This window comes from Lutra lutra, chromosome 1 (assembly GCF_902655055.1).
Source record: "Lutra lutra chromosome 1, mLutLut1.2, whole genome shotgun sequence".
Classification (NCBI taxonomy): Eukaryota; Metazoa; Chordata; class Mammalia; order Carnivora; family Mustelidae; genus Lutra; species Lutra lutra.
In genome coordinates, this window is record NC_062278.1 from 176,275,066 (window position 1) to 176,292,201 (window position 17,136).

A 17,136-nucleotide genomic window follows, 5' to 3' on the forward strand; every position below is an offset into this window, starting at 1 on the left:
AAGAAATCAACATCAGAAGTGGTATCCTGTCCTGAGACCCTTATTTGGAGGAGAAACCTGAAGTTTTGCATTTTTTAATCAGAACTTACAAAAAGGATCATTCATTTAGTCTAAGAGAGCTGCCTGTATTTAGTTTCATAACACTGACCGTATCATGTGCAGAAGCAAAACACAAAAGTGACTATTTCGACATGCTACTGTCTTTTGCTTTCAATTCCTACTTGCCTTCAGTTCTAATACAAGGTCCATCCTCTTCTTTCCCAAAGGATTGATGTCATTAAGGATCAGGGCTGTGATGATGTCAATGCCGTTGGATTCGTGGGTGGCTATGCAGTTCTGAGGAAACACACACACACACACACACACACACACATTTACACAAGTGCTGGTCATAAATCAGATGTCAAAAGCCAACAGGCTGAACTGCTATTTCAACACAATGCTTGCCACTCCCAGTAATGTCTCTAGGGGAGAGCTGCAAATTTTCCGTGAGAAAGTGGTAAAAAATAAAAGGCAGATGAAAATCGCTAGTTTCAGAATTAACAGTAAACAGCAGGAAAGTCCCCATGCACTGTAACTGATAAATTGGTCGTGTCTAATCCAAAGAGTGCAGTAAAGTTGGCTTTTGTTCTTAAGGGAAAATACGGCGTGTGACTGATTCTGAGTTCTGAGACCTGTTTTCCCCTTTAAAGGTGTGTTCCATTCTCTCTACATCACTTGGTTTTCGTATTGCATACTTTTGCTTAAGGTTGAAGCCTGGAAAGCAAGTTTCCGGCTTAATTCACACAATACCAAAATTAATCATCTTCCCCCAGGTAAGGTTCCCACTTGCAGCAGAATGCACTTCAGTATGTGCCTTTTAACAGACCTCTGTTTGGCAGAAGAGCAAACTTGTGGTTAAAATGAAATTCACTTAGATGTCAGACAGCCTTTTCTCCCAAGCCGGTTGTAATTTTTTTATTCCTTTTCATTTTAACTTTGACTACACTATCTGTCTCATCAGTGAACCAACGGAGGAAAGTGGATCCAACACATGCTAACCTCGTTTTTATAGCCAACTATGACCAGGTGCGTGGTACACAATGAGTTGTCCCTTTTGTCAGCCATTCTTCTCTCCTGAGTGAAGGTCTTGGCCTTGCTCCCCAAGTAACACAGCATATCACACCTTCCCTGTCAAGTGAGTTTACAGCTGGCAATTTCAGTGGAAGTCTACCCCCTTCAACCAGGGTAGAGCCAAAATTTGAGTTGAAAGTCATAATTATCCTAGAATCAATGCAAAAACTCACAAAGTCTGCAATATACCACGGGTAAGTAATGAACATTCTACTTAAGAAATGGTTGGGTTCCCTTCTAAAAATCTACTTCTTGAGAGGCCAACATTAAGACTAATGGGCCTTTCTTTTCTCTAAATGTCTGTGGTGTTAAAATCTCAACTGAACATTTTCTCTTGTTGTTGAAGCTATCTTGTCCATAGCAAGGTTTCTCTCTCTAGCTAGGTTTAAGCCTTTTTCTGTTAAGTAGCCACTGTTTGAGTCTTTTCTAGCATTTAAAATTGAGCCCAGGCTTCTGGTCTTCACTGAACTCCAACTTCATTATCTACCCTTAGTCAAGTTAGTCAAATTTGGATATTCAAACCAAATCAAGCCAAGACACGCCATGCCACACATGGAGACCAAGGACAATACCGCCAATGCCTAGGATTAGATCAAGTCCTGAAGCACAATAAAGTACCATAGCTCCTTCTTGACTGCTGGAGAAGACTTCTAGTTCTAGTGACTTCTTAGGCCAACAGGCAAATGTTATATGACTTCTGAACTAGTTCCTGTCAACAGTGTTTCTAAAATGGTGAAACTCTTTTTTTTTCCTCCAGCCCCAAATAAAAATGGAGATACCTGGTTCTCATGGCATGGTCCTTGACAGTATTCGGTCAGACTTTCCAGGGTTTGGTTGATGAGGGCGACGTTCTTTTCATTTATATAGAGCCCGAGAAGACCAAGACCTCCAGTAGTGCTTCCACAAATACAGTCCAGGAACTGCAGTGTCTCACACACCAAATTGTAGTTGGTCTTGTTATTTTGGCAACGAAGGAAGTTCTACAATTGGGCAGTGCCCAGAATGAGGGAGCAAAGTCAAAAAGGAGAGGGAAAAGGTCATTCAATGCTGCCAATTTGCTGGTGTCTAATTGGTGGATGCCCTGAATTGAATAGCAATTATGCAGAGAGATGGAACACTGGAGGAAAGAGTAAGACCCCATGCTGGTCAACTGGGTCCTTGGTCTATGGCAATGGCCACCAAACAATGTAGCTTATTCTCCAAGGTGCTTTTCTATGTGAGGCTGTGGAGGAGGGCTCCTCTTTGACAGAAACCTAAAACCTTTTTGAGTTCTCCTTTCTCTTTTTTCCCACTCCAGCCCATGCCCCTCCCACCGGGTATTGGGTTCAGAAGCATTTGACATTTCAAACGGCAATGTTTATGTTTGAAAGATGGTGGTGTGGTCTGGATGCTGGATGCCAAGAGCCTAGCATTAGGGATATTTCATCACAAAATAAGGTCTTTATAGGCTGACTTAAGCCCACTGCCATGGCAGAAACCTTGGTTATCTTTTTTTGCCACTTCCATTAATTATTATAGGAAGGAGCAAGAATGAGTAAATGTTTGTGTGCTTGTGTGCATGTGCTCAAATTTATGTTCTCCAGCTAAATCTGTAATGTTAACGGGAAACTTAAGAGCAGGTACTTCCTCAATAAAATCAAGCAAACCATAGTCAACCACCTCAGAAAGCAGAGTCTATTTTGATGAAGAGATTTTTGTCAGAGATTCTTTTTAAAATCTCTTTTTAAAAAGAAGGAAAAATTAACCACAAAAATTCTTTAAAGCAGTTATAAAAGTTGGATCTTTAGCATAGAAGACAGTACTATAAAAAGATAGAAGCAAAATATAAAATAAATGTGACCTTTGACATGGCAATTCCACTTGTATAAAAGAATGACCTCTATTCACAAAGAACATACTGGATGTTCACTACCAATTGCACTGTTTTCAACAATGAAGAACTGGAAGCAACCTAAGTGTCCATCAATGGGGGAGTAAATATAGTACAACAACATCATTCAATATTACAATTTAGAAACACTAAAGTAGGTCCATATGTGTCAATATGGAAAGATTTTTAGGACATACTGTTAAAAGATAAGAAAACCACAAAGGCAAATAATGGATTAGTATGTATACACTCCTCCCATCCAGATACACAGAAGAGTGACTAGAAAGATACTAGCCAACCCATTGGTTCACTGTCCGAACCAACAATAGTTCTCTCTGGGTAGAGAGGTAGGGATGGGGAGAAGAATAAATTTTTTTTAACTAACATCTTCATTTGAACTTCTATAGAGAGAGTCTATTCATGTATTCCTTGTATCATTGAAGTATTTATAAATGTACAGATTACAAGCTGGTAACAAAGTTGAATGTTGGACCATCAAACCAACCATTTTGCCCTACTCTCCTAACTTAATTCTTTATGCTCAAGTCTTCCTAACTAGTCTAAAAATTGAACCAACACTTGGGTAGGGGAGGGAGATGGAGGAAGGATGGATGATTTGAGACTGTGTGGTCATACGATGTCTGTCATACGATGATTGTTTTTCTCAGGGCCACAGGAAGCCATGGTAGGCTGTGGAAGGCTTCCACAGCCACTCTTTAACCCAGTTCCTCAGGGAAGATATTACCTATCTGGGGGCCTAGCTGAGCCCCTCATCATGTAGAGAGGGAGGGAAAATTCTTCGGGAAGAGGACAGGAAAGGGCCTGGCTGTCTAAAGGTAAAACTCAAAGCATGGCTCTCCAAGCCAGTTGCCTCTCAAACTCATGTGTGACTGCTCCCACCATGTCTCCCCGTCTCTGCTCAGTGACATCACTGCTCCCACTATGCCCCCTTTTCCACTCAGTGACATCACTGCTCCCACCAGTGACACCACCCCTCTGCTCAGTGACATCACTGCTCCCACCATGCCCCTCTGCCAGGAAGCAATGAACTCCTTCCTACTCTTCAAGCACTCTTCATTCTATTCTGGGGCTTCAGGCAAACTATTCTCTCTTCCTGTCATTCTCTCCCCATCTGTACCCTGATGAACTCATCTTCCTTTAGGATGGAGTCTCAGTCACTTACTTCAGGAAGCCCTCTTGAGCCTCCATCCTGACTCCAGGGAGATCAGAGGATGGCACACACCTCTCTCACCCCTCCTTACACTTCAGGATGTGCTTATAGAAATCAACTCCATCCAGGACCATGTTGATAGCACAGGGTGCCTGGTGGCTAGCACAGTGACTGGCGCATGCCAGGTGCTTCCTAAACACTGGCTAAAATAATCTGAATTAAATTGAGTGGATGGAGGAGAGGGGACTTGTAAAGTCCTCAAGCAAGTTGTGTTTCAGCTCCCCATGAAGGATAATTGGCTGCCCTCTCTTGAAAGCCTCTCCCATAGCTCACAGTTTTTGCAGTGTTAAGCCGGAATTTTCCCTTCCCCAGCTCAGATCCATTTCCTCCGTCCTCTGCAAAAACAGAGCGATGTCACTCACTAGGAGGCTCACAGGGATTCCTATGTTCAGGGAATAGATTTCACCCTTAGCACACACCACCCTGCCTTGCTTAGGCTAGAGAAATCCTGTTCTTTTTGGGGTTTTCCTTGAAAGGCCAGGGACCAAGTCGAGATGGGTGGACTGAGAAATGAAGAGACTTCAAGTCTGTTCTCATACAGTAGTTCTTAGCATTAAGAGACCTGAGTTCCTTAACCCAGCGGCAAAGCAAAGGCAGCCCCTCAGGGGAAGGATGGAAAGCATAGGCAAAATGTCTCCAGAATAGTCCTTCCGAGTAAGTTTCTTACTACTGTGGACAAAGCTTGTTTAAGGCAGCAACTGTCTGTTTGGCAAAGTCAAAAGCAGTGGCCTTATCTCTACTAAACATTTACCAACAGTAAAGTTAAGGTTATAAATATGACAAGAGATGCTGGGCAACTTTGAAAGGCCAATTCCTTCTGTCGTTGAGCTTACTGGTACTTCTTTACACCAGGGGGGGGGGGGGCAGTAATGTCCTCATGAGGTCTTCTCCTCCCTTTGGTACACAAGCAAACCCTGAGCCAGAGAGCCACTGTCTGCTCTGGAATGCTGCCAAAATGGTGGCACTCAGAGTAGGTGACTTCCACTCAAAATTGTCATTTTGAGAACCAGATTTCTACAAATGTCATCCTATCAGAGCAATTTGACCAACACCTCAGTGTGTATGACATAGTGGGAGCCTTTAAAGATGATTCTAACCTTTACCCTTGAGAACCACTGGTTCAGATCACTGGTTTTCCAACTAGGCCCTGTAGGACCCAGGGGCATCCTTGGAAAGCACCGCCTCTCAGGGCTCTGGTAGGTAAGGGAGGAAAGGAAAGTTCTTGGGCACTGTAGTTTCTCCTCTGAATAGAACAGCTTTGCTCTCATCTGCTTTACTTAGTACATTTCTGCATAAGATCTTAAACAAAGGATTCTGTGGCCAAAACCAAAAAAGCGTAAAACCACTGACTTGGATAATGCTTACGGTAATTTCAAAGATTAAGTTGCTAAGACTTTTTTTTTTTTTTTTAAGCTGCTAAGACTTTTAAAAAATATATTAAAATATACTCTAGACTTCCCTTTCCCCCAATACTATTTTCCAGAGAGCGATGTGTTGGAGAATTTTGGAAGAGGTCATTGAATGGTGATTCTGTCCATGGGGTTCTTAAGGGCCTTAGTTCAAAGGAAGCACTAAGGTACAAAATTAAAACTGTGAAGACTTCTAAACAAGAACTGGCAAATTCATGCAATGAAAGCCTTACTCTCCTTCCGCTGTGGACTCTGGGTACAATGGTAAAGAAGGGAAATCAAGGGGGTACCGTGAAGGAGTCAGAACAGGTCCATGAAAGCAGACCAGGCTTGAGAGCAAGGACATCAGCACGGCCCCTCTGCCAGTCATGGAGGGAATCTACTGGAGGCAGCCTTCTCTTAGCTCAGAACCTGGCAGTTATCAGGTCCTCTGAGGAGTCTTCCTGGACAAGCACAATGGGCTGGTTTGCCTGCTGTGAACCCACAAAACCCCTCTGATGACACCACGACAGCACTTGTCATGCTGCACAGCAATCTTGGGTTTCCCCGAGTGGCTCCTGCCTGAGACTCTCAGCTCTGTAAGGGGAGGCGTGAGGTCTCTGTCACCACCAGTGCCGGGCACATAGCAGGTACTCACCCAGATGACGTACAGTCATGGTCTCAACCCACTTCCCTTTGGAGCCCAAGGTCGGTGGAGATCAGTGGCAGCAGTGATGGGGGGACAGTACAGGGCCCTGACCACTGAGCTCAGCCCAGAAATAGCGCCAGCAGCAGGGAGGTCCCCCCATCCACGGAGATGCCACAGTTGGCTTTGCCTTCCTGCTGGTGGGACAGCCTGGCTTTCCATGGTGTCATTCACACTCCCTTGGCCAGTCTCCCTCATGACTAATGGTGTACATATGGAAGGCGAGAGGGCACAGTTGGCCGGCAGACAGAGCACCAGCCAATGGGACCACAACCCATCCCTGGCTCTTTGAATCATGAATACTTTGTTCTACCCGGCTAGGCCTGGCAGTCCTAGACCAGTGGATCTGGGACGATGTGGTTTATGTCCAAAGTTGGAATATTTGAGCAACAGGCAAGGAAAGAAAAACTAAGGGCTAAGATCCCACACTCAGATGTTGAGAGGGATCAAGCAGGGAAGGTCAATGGAGGAAATGAATGAACAACAATGTGGAAAAGAGCCCAATGGGTCTTATGGAAAATTCTTTCATTTTTTAAATTTGGGCCAGATTTGGCTGATGGATGACCTTGGATATATCTGCCTTTTCAAAACTCAGGCTCTTCAGACCAATTTGATTAAAAATAAATACCCGTGTAGAAGTTGTTAATACTGCAGACTTTAGCCGGTTTTATTTCACTGTTCTGTCTTACTGTTTAACAATGTAATTTCTTACTCAACTTTTCCAGGCGTAGATTGTGTGGCAGGGTTGAAGTATGACTGATTTACAGTGGCTGCCCCGAAGGGTCTGGCCACAGGTGACGTGTGAAAGGCCATCACATCACCTGATGGATAAAGTCAGCAAGGCAAATATTTTAAGACTGCACTTTTCTTTGCCACAGTTTCCTTTTCATACCATCATTATTCAAGTAACTGAACTACCACTGCCAACTTGTTTATTTTAGGAGGCAATATTCTATCTTAGTGGAGTTGTTCAGACACACTTTCTTGCTAATCCTCAATCCCTTTTAGGCAGAGAGGGGTGTTTTTCCCAAAAGCCAGCAGCAAATCCAGGTAATGGCCAAGGACCTGGTGCTCTAGCATCCTTCCCCTGGGCAGTGATTGGTTCTACAGAGCTATGCCCATTCAGTAGAAAGAAAATATCTCTGGGGCACCTGGGTGGCTCAGTCGGTTAAGCCTCTGCCTTCAGCTCAGGTCGTGATTTCAGGGTCCTGGGATCGAGTCCCACATTGGGCTCTCTGCTCAGCAGGGAGCAGCTTCTCCTGCTCCCCTTGCTTGTACACATACACTCTCTCTGTCAAATAAATAAAATCTTAAAAAAAAAAAAAAAGAAAAAGAAAGGAAGGAAGGAAGGAAGGGAGGGAGGAAGGAAGGGAGGGAGGGAGGTTGGAAGAAAGAAAGAGATATCTCTGGAATCTATCCTTAGTCCTTCCATCTAGGCTTTGCGGGTGGGGAACTTTTCAAGGAAGAAAATAAACTCTATCTTAACGTGGTGGTTGACCACACAAGCTCCACCACCAGATGGCCTGGGTTCAAGTCCCAGTTCTTTACTCCCTAACTATGTCCCCTGAACCTCAGTTCCCCCAGCTATAAAATGAATATAATGATATCAGCAACACTTAGCATCCACAATATTCTAAGAACCCGATAAACCTTGGCCATCGTTATCATCCTGACACCAATTAAAAAAGTAGACAGAAGATGTCTGGAATAATCAGTTCAACACATATATTTGAGCAGCTGTTTGTGTAAAACCCTGGAAGGCCATGTCATTCATTCAACCAACACATATTTAAGTAGAACTTTCTACGTATCCGATTTTGTAAGTCTAGTGTATTTAATCATTCATCCATCCTGCGTCCATCCAAGTTTTACCTGTGTCTGCGGCAGCGTACCATCTGCACGCACACACAGGCACATACCCCCATTTCACTGCGTATGCAGGAGGCACCAAACTGGTGAGCAAGAGACTTGGTTCCTGTCCCTGTGGAGATGGTGGGGAAGACAGACAAACGGGTCAGTTGCCCAGAGGTCAGAGCCATCCTGGGTCCTCAGCTCAAGGAATCTGGTGGTGGCGAGGGGAACAGAGATGTCCGAGGAGCTGCAAGTCCCAGGGGCCTTGCCCTCACCTGCAGGTCCCGGTTGTGGTTTTCGCACAGGAGCTGAAGGAACCGGAGGATGGGTTGCATGATGGTGATGACCGCGCTCATCTCCAGCTCGTCCTTGGTCTTGTCTGCTGTGGCCTGGGTGCCTTCCCCAGACTGGTAGTGGTCGTCGGGGTCAGCCTCCCTCCGGAAGGTGCTGAAGGCTTTCCTGGTGGCAGCAGAGGCCTCCAGGAGCTGATCTCGGACCTCTTCCGTTATTTGTGTTGAGGGCTCTTTGGCTAGAATGCAAACAGAAGACACTCAATGCTGCTGAGTCCTCAGGAGTCCTAATCACAGCACGAGAGATAATGTTCAAAAAGGCAGGTTCTGGTATTCACTAGAAATCTTCAAGGTTGGACAAACACTTCTCTTAGTCCTTACGATCGAAACTGGGTCATGCCCTGCCCACTCGCTTATGGCTCTGACATTGTATTTAAGCTTGCACTGTTTTAGAGGAAAAGTCTTAGAATTGGCTCTATCAGCCTCACAAATCTGTATGGATCTGGGCCTCAGGGTCCTCATCTGCAAAGGGGACAGAGGATCAGTGAATTCTACCTAGAGAAGCTTCTGAGAGAGTTGACATAACAAGGATCACAACTGTTAAGTCCTGTTACTGTGGTGACAATAAGTTGAGCGCTTTCCACTAAGTACCAAGGCACTGTGTGTTACCTCATCGAACCCTCACAGTGACCCTGGAAGGCATCAGAGGAGTGCAGTGCCCTACAGCCAGTCTGCCTGGGTTCAAAACCTACTCACTGCAGAGCCTTAACAAGGACAAGTCAGTCTCCACTCCTTAGTTTCCTCATCTGTAAAATGGGGGTAACAATTCTATCTTTTGTACAGGGTTAATTTCAGTTCCAAATCAAGTAAAGGATGAATAGTGCCTGGTTCATAGAAAGTACTTAGTAAATGTTATGCTTTCTCCCTTTCTTTATTCCCTTTCTATATCAGTGGTTATAAACTAGAGCTGACTTTGTGCTCACCCCAACCCCGGGGACAATCAGCACACTCTGAGGACACTTCTAGTCTGCTGCAGGGGTGGGCTACTGGTATCTATTGGGTAGAGGCCACACATGCTGTCAAACACCCCACAGCGCACAGATCAGCCCCTCCAGTGACTCATCCTCCAGAAGCCAAATGTACTGTGGCTGAAGAAACCCATTCTCAACTTAAAACAAGAGGCCCGTAGTGGCTCATTAGCCTGGTACAGCCATTTGACTTGAACACTGGTGCATCTAACTACTTCCAAGTATGACTTCTCTTTGAGTGAGAGCATGAATGAACAACTTTAGAAACTTTCAAATAATTTCGAAAATATGGGGAAATTAGGTGACAAGTGATACATACCCAGTTTTGAAGTGTTTGTCTTTTTTAAGATTTACTTATTTTTTATTATTTTTTTAAATTAACATATAATGTATTATTTGTTTCAGGGGTACAGGTCTGTGAATCACTGTCTTACACAATTCACAGCACTCACCATAGCACATACCCTCCCCAATGTCCATCACCCAACCACCCCATCCCTCCCACCCCCTTCTACTCCAGCAACCCTCAGTTTGTTTCCTGAGATTAAGAGTCTCTTATGTTATGTCTCCCTCTCTGGTTTCACCTTGTTTCATTTTCCCTTCCCTTCCCCTACGATCCTCTGCCTTGTTTCTCAAATTCCTCATATCAGTGAGATCATGTGATAATTGACTTTCTCTGATTGACTTAGTTCCCTTAGCATAATACCCTCTAGTTCCATCCATGGCATTGCAAATGGCAAGATTTTGATACAGTGGAATATTATGTAGCCATTACTTATTTATTTTAAAGAGAGAGAGAGAAAGAGAGCATGTGCATGAGACAGCAAGAGGGAGAGGAGAGAGAGAATCTTAAGCAGACTCCCCACGGAGACTCAGGTGCCCCTAAGTTTGTGTTTTAACTTTCCCTACCATTGAATAGAAAATTACAGGAAAAGATTACAAATGGATTTCCTGCCAATAAAACCTTGAGCTTGACCAAAAAGAAGGTACATACATCTTTTTACACAAGAAGAACCGCCAAACCACAGTTTGAGCAGTTCAGCTTTGCTTACTTGGGAAGAATTACATTGTAACCACACTGGTCTGCTTCTCCTGAAAGCCTCAGGTAGAATAGTTTGGAGTCTGTAGGTCCAGCGGGTGGAAGGGCTGCACGCAGGGGAACACTTACCTTTTTTCCGGGATGGGGCGTCCCTGTCTACCTCATCATCTTTCTTTTTATTCCCCAAGTCACTGGTGTTCACGGTCACTGTTGCTTTGATTTCCTGCTGGGCCACCTTCATTCGGTCATAGAAGACTTTGAAGAATCTTTCTGACTTCTTGTCTTCTGTTAACCGGCAGAAAAAGGAGTGCTGCCGAGGAAAACCCACAGAGTTTTCAACACGGTGACAGACCAGTGATCTAATCCCACTCAAGATACCAAAACCTCACGGAGATCCGAGCCAGCTGCAAAACCTCACAAATGGTCTAGGTTTGGACCCAAGTTGGTTCCATGCACTATCGTTCTCCAGACTGCACGCCCCGAGGTTTTCTACACGGAGACTTTTTTTTTAATTTTTAATTTTTTTTAAAAGATTTTATTTATTTATTTGTCAGAGAGAGAGAGGGAGAGAGAGCGTGCACAGGCAGACAGAATGGCAGGCAGAGGCAGAGGGAGAAGCAGGCTCCCTGACGAGCAAGGAGCCCAATGTGGGACTCGATCCCAGGACGCCGGGATCACGACCTGAGCCGAAGGCAGCTGCTTAACCAACTGAGCCACCCAGGCGTCCTTACACAGAGACTTTAAAGCAGCCTGCCACAGGATGTCTCTGGTGGACAGTCACACAGGCTTGAGACACATTCTAAGGGGGGTGGTGGTGGGGAGAATCCAGCCTACTAAGAACAAGCACCTGCACACACCCAAAACAACTCCTTTAACAATGGAAACGAGGTATTTTTGGTGATTACTGCAGGTCCTGTCATGTGTTGAAGGGCTTCTGTGAGCCCCTCCACCGCACACAGCCCTGTGAATATCTACAGACCAGGTAAGACGTGCTTTCCGCCCCTACAAAGCTCCATACCAGGTCAGGATGACAAGTTCGTAAGTAAAACAAAAATGTGTCAGTAAAAAGTGCTCCAGAAGCTACACAGTTACATCCTAGAAGTGCGGAGCTGGCAAGGATGCCAGTGGCCACAGTGATCCCAAAATCTTTGTGGAAAAGGTGATTTTCAAACCAGGTCTTGAAGGACAGGTAGAGAGTGGTTAGATGAAGAAGCTCAACGTTAACAGGTAGCTTGTCTCTTGGATGCACATTTGTTTTTGGGCCCACTGCAAGCAATAGTATACAATGTTGATGTAAAAACACAATATGGTGTCTCAACTTCATTTATGAGTATTCTCTTTTCACCCCTTTGCAAACACCACGCTGTTGTGAATTATTTACATAAAAATACAATACGGTCATTTCCAGAGGAATAAAACAAAGCTCCAAACAATATATTTGCTTCTCCCGGTTGGATCTTTCTGCCAATTTCAAATCCTCCCCCATTTGGAAAGATGGCATTTCCCTACTGAAGGTAGCCTTAAGGCTTGCAATCCTAGAAAAAAGTAAAACCTTAAACAGCCATTGTAGCCCCTTAACTCCTGGATCTCTCACCCTGCCCCACCCCCGCAACACCTGCCGCCAGATCCAGCAGGCCCGGGGAAAGCCACTGTGTTTCCATCTGCCAAAAGGCAAGTGTGGTCCCTGACCCTTCTTCTAGCCACTAGCCCCTAGCCCCAAGTGCTGCCTTGACAAATGTAGGTCTCATTTGCCAACAAAGCGCTTCTTGATTGTGCTCTTTCCTTTCCCTCTCACTCTTCTTCCTTACTCCTGGTTGTTTTCAATATATAGCACAAGATCCATCCTTCCTACTTATGCTCCCTGGTTCTATCTTTTCCCCCTCCAACGGCTCCCAGTGGCAGTACAAGTCACTGCCTACCTACTGCTTGGCCTTATTCTGTGTGTCATGAGTCCTCCCAGACTCCCACACTCTTTGAACCAAGCTCCAGTCTTTTGTGTCCTCCATTGCACTTTACCACCTTTTATCTTCTTTTAAGTTTCTTACTATTTCGTCTATCCATCCATCATCCCATTCACTTACCCATTCATCCAGACACCTACACATCTCCCTGTTTATCCACCCATCTAGTATTTACTCTGCACCTGTCATGTGCTGGGCTCTACGCCCATCATAGGAGTTGCAATGGTGAGCAAAAAGAGGCCTGGACCCTGCCCCCCCATAAAACTGGTAGGCCAGTAAGGAAAAGACCCAGTAATTCAATAATCACCGTAAGGATGATTTACTAAAAATAGCCATTTATCCTTATGAAACTGACCCAAGAGAATGCCGGCAGAGTGCTATATCAGACACTCAGGGCCACCGCCTTGCTCTTCCTCGCTTTTCCTGGCTCTTCCCATGGCTAGGGTCCCCTCATCCCCACTAACATCACCTCCTCAGCGAGGCCATCCCTGACCATCCTACCTGAGGCAGCAAACCAGTTAACTGCTTATTCTCCCCTGCCCTGTTTTATTCTCCTTGTAGCAAGTGGTCTCTGTTGTATTTGTTGTTTACCTACTTACTGCATGTCTCATGCAGAGTGCAAGCTCCAAGAGGCCAGATGCCACACCTGTACGCTTTACAGCTCTCTCCAGAGCACCCACAAGAGCCCCAACACCTAGAAGGAGTTTCCTAATCATTTGAGGAAAGAATGGATACAACCCAATACTTCATGGCTCCTTCTACCATCAGATCCTGCTTATATTCAGTGGCTGTGCCAGAAGTAAACCCCCAACACAGATTAATTCTGGAAAACTGCTCAAATATGAAAAAGCAAGTTCTAACTGTTCACTTCTTTGAGAGCTAATGCCGTCTACAAACAAAAGGAGAGAGATGGGGACTCAGAACTCAACCTATCACCACCTAATTATGGTGACTACATTTTTTACCAAGATAATCCATAAAATAGTTCACCCACATGGGGTCACGAGGAGACTGCACCAGAAGGGGGCCCCTTGGGGCAATTAACTTCAGTTGCTACCCCATTAGTCTTCTTGTCGCATGGAGGCAACTTAAAAAGCATCCTTTGGACAATCTGATCGCTCAAAAAAAAAAAAAAAAAGCACTTTAAGTAGGTAAGCAAATAAATAAATAACTAAAGCCTGCCATCTGTCATTGTTAACAGCGCAACGAGCGATCACCAGCTACAAACCACACTGCTTAACGTCTAGCTGGTTAACCCAACAGATGTCAACTGATAGGGCCAGGGAGGGGAACCTCTTATGAAATGGGAGAAGGGCAAGTGACTGAGGATTACACACTTCTATATGTGTTTTGCAACAGCCAGTATATTTATTTTGCATTATTTATATCAGTCCTTAGTCCCTCAAGGATCCGAAGCCGCTTTATAAACAGAATGTGGTCAACAAATTAAGAAAGTAGACACTAGGTACAGAGACACGAGTAAGCACCGAGGACCAGGACTAAACCAGACCGGAGGCTGGAAGGTGGAAGAGATGATTCAGGGCAGTCCTGAGTCCCTGAAGTAATCAGCCATTCTGCTGAAATGGAAGGTGTACTCCAGTGGTTATTAGTAAGTATCAAAAGGAAAAATATTGCCAGTGCCTTGAAGGAAGGAAAACATTCCTGAATGAAGGGGTTAGAGGGCAGGCTTTCCAGTCAGAACCCCTTGGGTCCCTCACTCACTATCTCTGTCATCTGAGGCAAGTTACTCAGTCTCTCTGAACCCACTCGGAAGAGTTGCCACGGTGCCCACAAAGCACAGGGTCCACGGAGTGTCGTGTGTGTGTGTGTGTGTGTGTGTGTGTGTGTGTTGCGCGTGCGCGCGTGCATGTGTATGTATGGCCATCACATTAGTATAATGTGAAAACCCCACAGTGAAGGCATCCCCTTAAGAGGCAAGGGCTGGGGAGTGAAGTGTGAGAATTCTGTCTCTGGAGACAGAGACACCCGGGTTTCAGCTCTGCTACTCATGAGCTGATATCACCTTAGAAAGTGACGGTATCTCTGAAACCCAAATTTTCTCATCAGAAAAATGGCCATGGTAACAGTACCACATGGTGGTTATGAAGATCTAATGAGAAAATCACAGTAATCGGCACAATGACCCATATTTCCTGACTGCTTATAAGGTGCCAGGAACCCAGAGTAAAGCTTCATGTGCGTTTTCTGACACAGAAGTTCGCTAGGGGTAGTTATTACTTGAATCTGGGAGATCAGGGTACCCTAAAATATAATGGACATCAAGTATTTAGCACACCCCCGAGATGCCCACACTGTGACAAATGAAACGTCACCAAGACACTGTGAGAGTCAAGAGCTGGCGCCTCAGGTCTCCTGCCTGAGAATCTAATTAAAGATACTCTGGAAGGAAGAAGTTTGGTCTCCAGAAAGGAAGCAGTGCTATCTTGTGTAAGAGGAGAAGTGAAAAGTGACAGCAGTGCAAGAGAGCTAAGATACCTCTCCCATAGAGGCATGATGTGCTAAAAGGGTAAATGGGGGGCTGAGGAACGGGGCCCTCAGTTAGGGGCTCCTGGAGGCAGTCACTGTCCTTCTCTGGTGCTCAGCACAGTCTGGACTCGGCCAGACCAGGGCCCTGCACATAGTTCAAAAGCCTGTTTGTTAAACCTCTTTCTGTGACATTGTATTTGGAGGACTTGGGAGGGGAGAGGGGACACCCTCCCCAGGACTCTTTCCCCAGATGCAGGAGGGACCTCAGACCAGAGCAGGTGGGTACTTTGGTGGGTACTTTGCCTCCCAGACCTCAGGCTCTTGAAGCAGGGCCTTTTCTTTTTTTCTTTTTGCTTTATTTACTTATGCTTTTAAATTTAAATTCAACTAACATATATTATTAGTTTCAGAGGTAGAGGTCAGTGATTCACCAGTATTATATAACACTCAGTGTTCCTTGCATCGCGTGCCCCACTTAATGTCCATCATCCAATTACCCCATCCTTTCATCCCCCAGTTATCCCCTCCCCTCCAGCAAGCTTCAGTTTTCCTGTAATTAAGAGTCTCTTATGATTTGTCTCCCTCTCTGATTTCATCTTATTTTTCCCTCTCTTCCCCTATGATCCTGTTTTGTTTCTTAAATTCCACATATGAGTGAGATCGTATAATTGTCTTTCTCTGATTGATTTATTTCGCTTAGCATTTTATCTTCTAGTTCCACCCTCATTGTTGCAAATGGCAAAATTTCATTTTTTTTTTGATGGCTGAGTATTCTATTGTGTATATATATATATATATATATATGTATATACATATATATATATATACACACACCACATTTTCTTTATCCATTCATCTGTCAATGGACATGTGGGCTCCTTCCATAGCTTGGTTGTCATGAACGCTGTGCTATTAACATTGGGGTGCAGGTAGCCCTTTGCATCATTACATTTGTATCTTTGGGCTAAATACCCAGTAGTCCAATTGCTGGGTCACAGGGTAGCTCTACATTCAATTTTTTGAGGACCCTGCATGCTGTTTTGCAGAGTGACTGCACCAGCTTGCATTCCCACCAACAGTGCTTGAGGGTTTCCCTTTCATCGCATCCTCACCAACATCTGTCATTTCTGAAGCAGGGCCTTTTTTCTACAAGCTACTTGTCTACTTTCCTCCCTGAACTTATGAATCACCCTTTTCTCCAACTAAGAGTCAGTAGTGTCAGGTAGAGACGGTTTTGCTTTTCCAAAAGTTTCACGGCACCCCCACCTAGCAAGTGTGAGGTAACCATTCAAAATTCACATGGCCTAGAGTAGGTAACGTTACATGGTGGTAAGAGAAGTCAGAACAGTGGATGCTCCTGGGGTGTGTGAGTGGGGAGACTGAAGGGAAACAAGAGAACTTTCTGGACTGAAGGAAAACCCTGATGAACCTGGTGGTAAACAGAAGGCTGTGGTAGAGATAACTACAACACTAAGAATAAAACATGGAACCTGTGAATGTGTTACCTTCCACGGTGAAGGGAGACAAAGTTGTTGACCTTAAAAGAGGGAGATTATCTTATGCAGGGAAGGCAACAGGATCAAAAGATCCTAAGCGTGGAAGAGGGAGACGGAAGAGGAGCTCAGAGTGAGGCCATCTGAGGACTCCATGCGCCACCGCCGGCTGGGATGACGGAGGAAGGGGCCTTGACCCAAGAAACACAGGCAGCCTCTACTGGAAGAGAAAAGGAAATGGATTCCCCCTGGAGACTCCAGAAGGGAACACAGCCCTGACAACACCTGGATTTCAACCTAGTTAAGACTCATGTCAAACTTGGGAGGTAAAAATTCTGGTTGTTTTCAGTTGTTTAGTTTGTAGTAACTGGTTACAGCAGCCATAGAAAACGAACACAGGTAGGCATTATTTGTCAAATCTGATCAAACTGTACACTTATAATCTATGCATATTACAGTATGTGAATTATGTAATAATGAAAAGGGAGAGAGGAAAAGAAGATCGGCTTTTTCCCAGAAAGCTAGAAAACCATGTAAAGTTGTCTAGAGAAGGAGCTATCCTCTGAGGCCGTCTCCGCCAGCAGAGGGGTCTATGCTGTTGCCTGCACAGCTGACCTTTCTTCGCCCTCCACACATCTCCAAAACACAGGCAGTTTCAAAGCCCCTTCCATATGAGCTG

General features: G+C 44.9%; 1 protein-coding gene across 7 annotated transcripts in view; it reads right to left on the reverse strand.

Moving 5' to 3' along the window:
• ITPR1 (inositol 1,4,5-trisphosphate receptor type 1) overlaps positions 1 to 17,136 on the reverse strand; it is a 331,871-nt gene that overhangs the window by 63,943 nt on the left and 250,792 nt on the right. For all 7 annotated transcript variants that reach the window (XM_047746291.1, XM_047746284.1, XM_047746265.1 and 4 more), the window contains 4 exons: positions 10,646 to 10,826; positions 8,435 to 8,688; positions 1,893 to 2,093; positions 226 to 336 (listed from right to left, as the gene is read on the reverse strand). In XM_047746291.1, the coding sequence (XP_047602247.1) occupies positions 226 to 336; positions 1,893 to 2,093; positions 8,435 to 8,688; positions 10,646 to 10,826 (747 nt within the window). The remainder of the gene's footprint in view (positions 1 to 225; positions 337 to 1,892; positions 2,094 to 8,434; positions 8,689 to 10,645; positions 10,827 to 17,136) is intronic.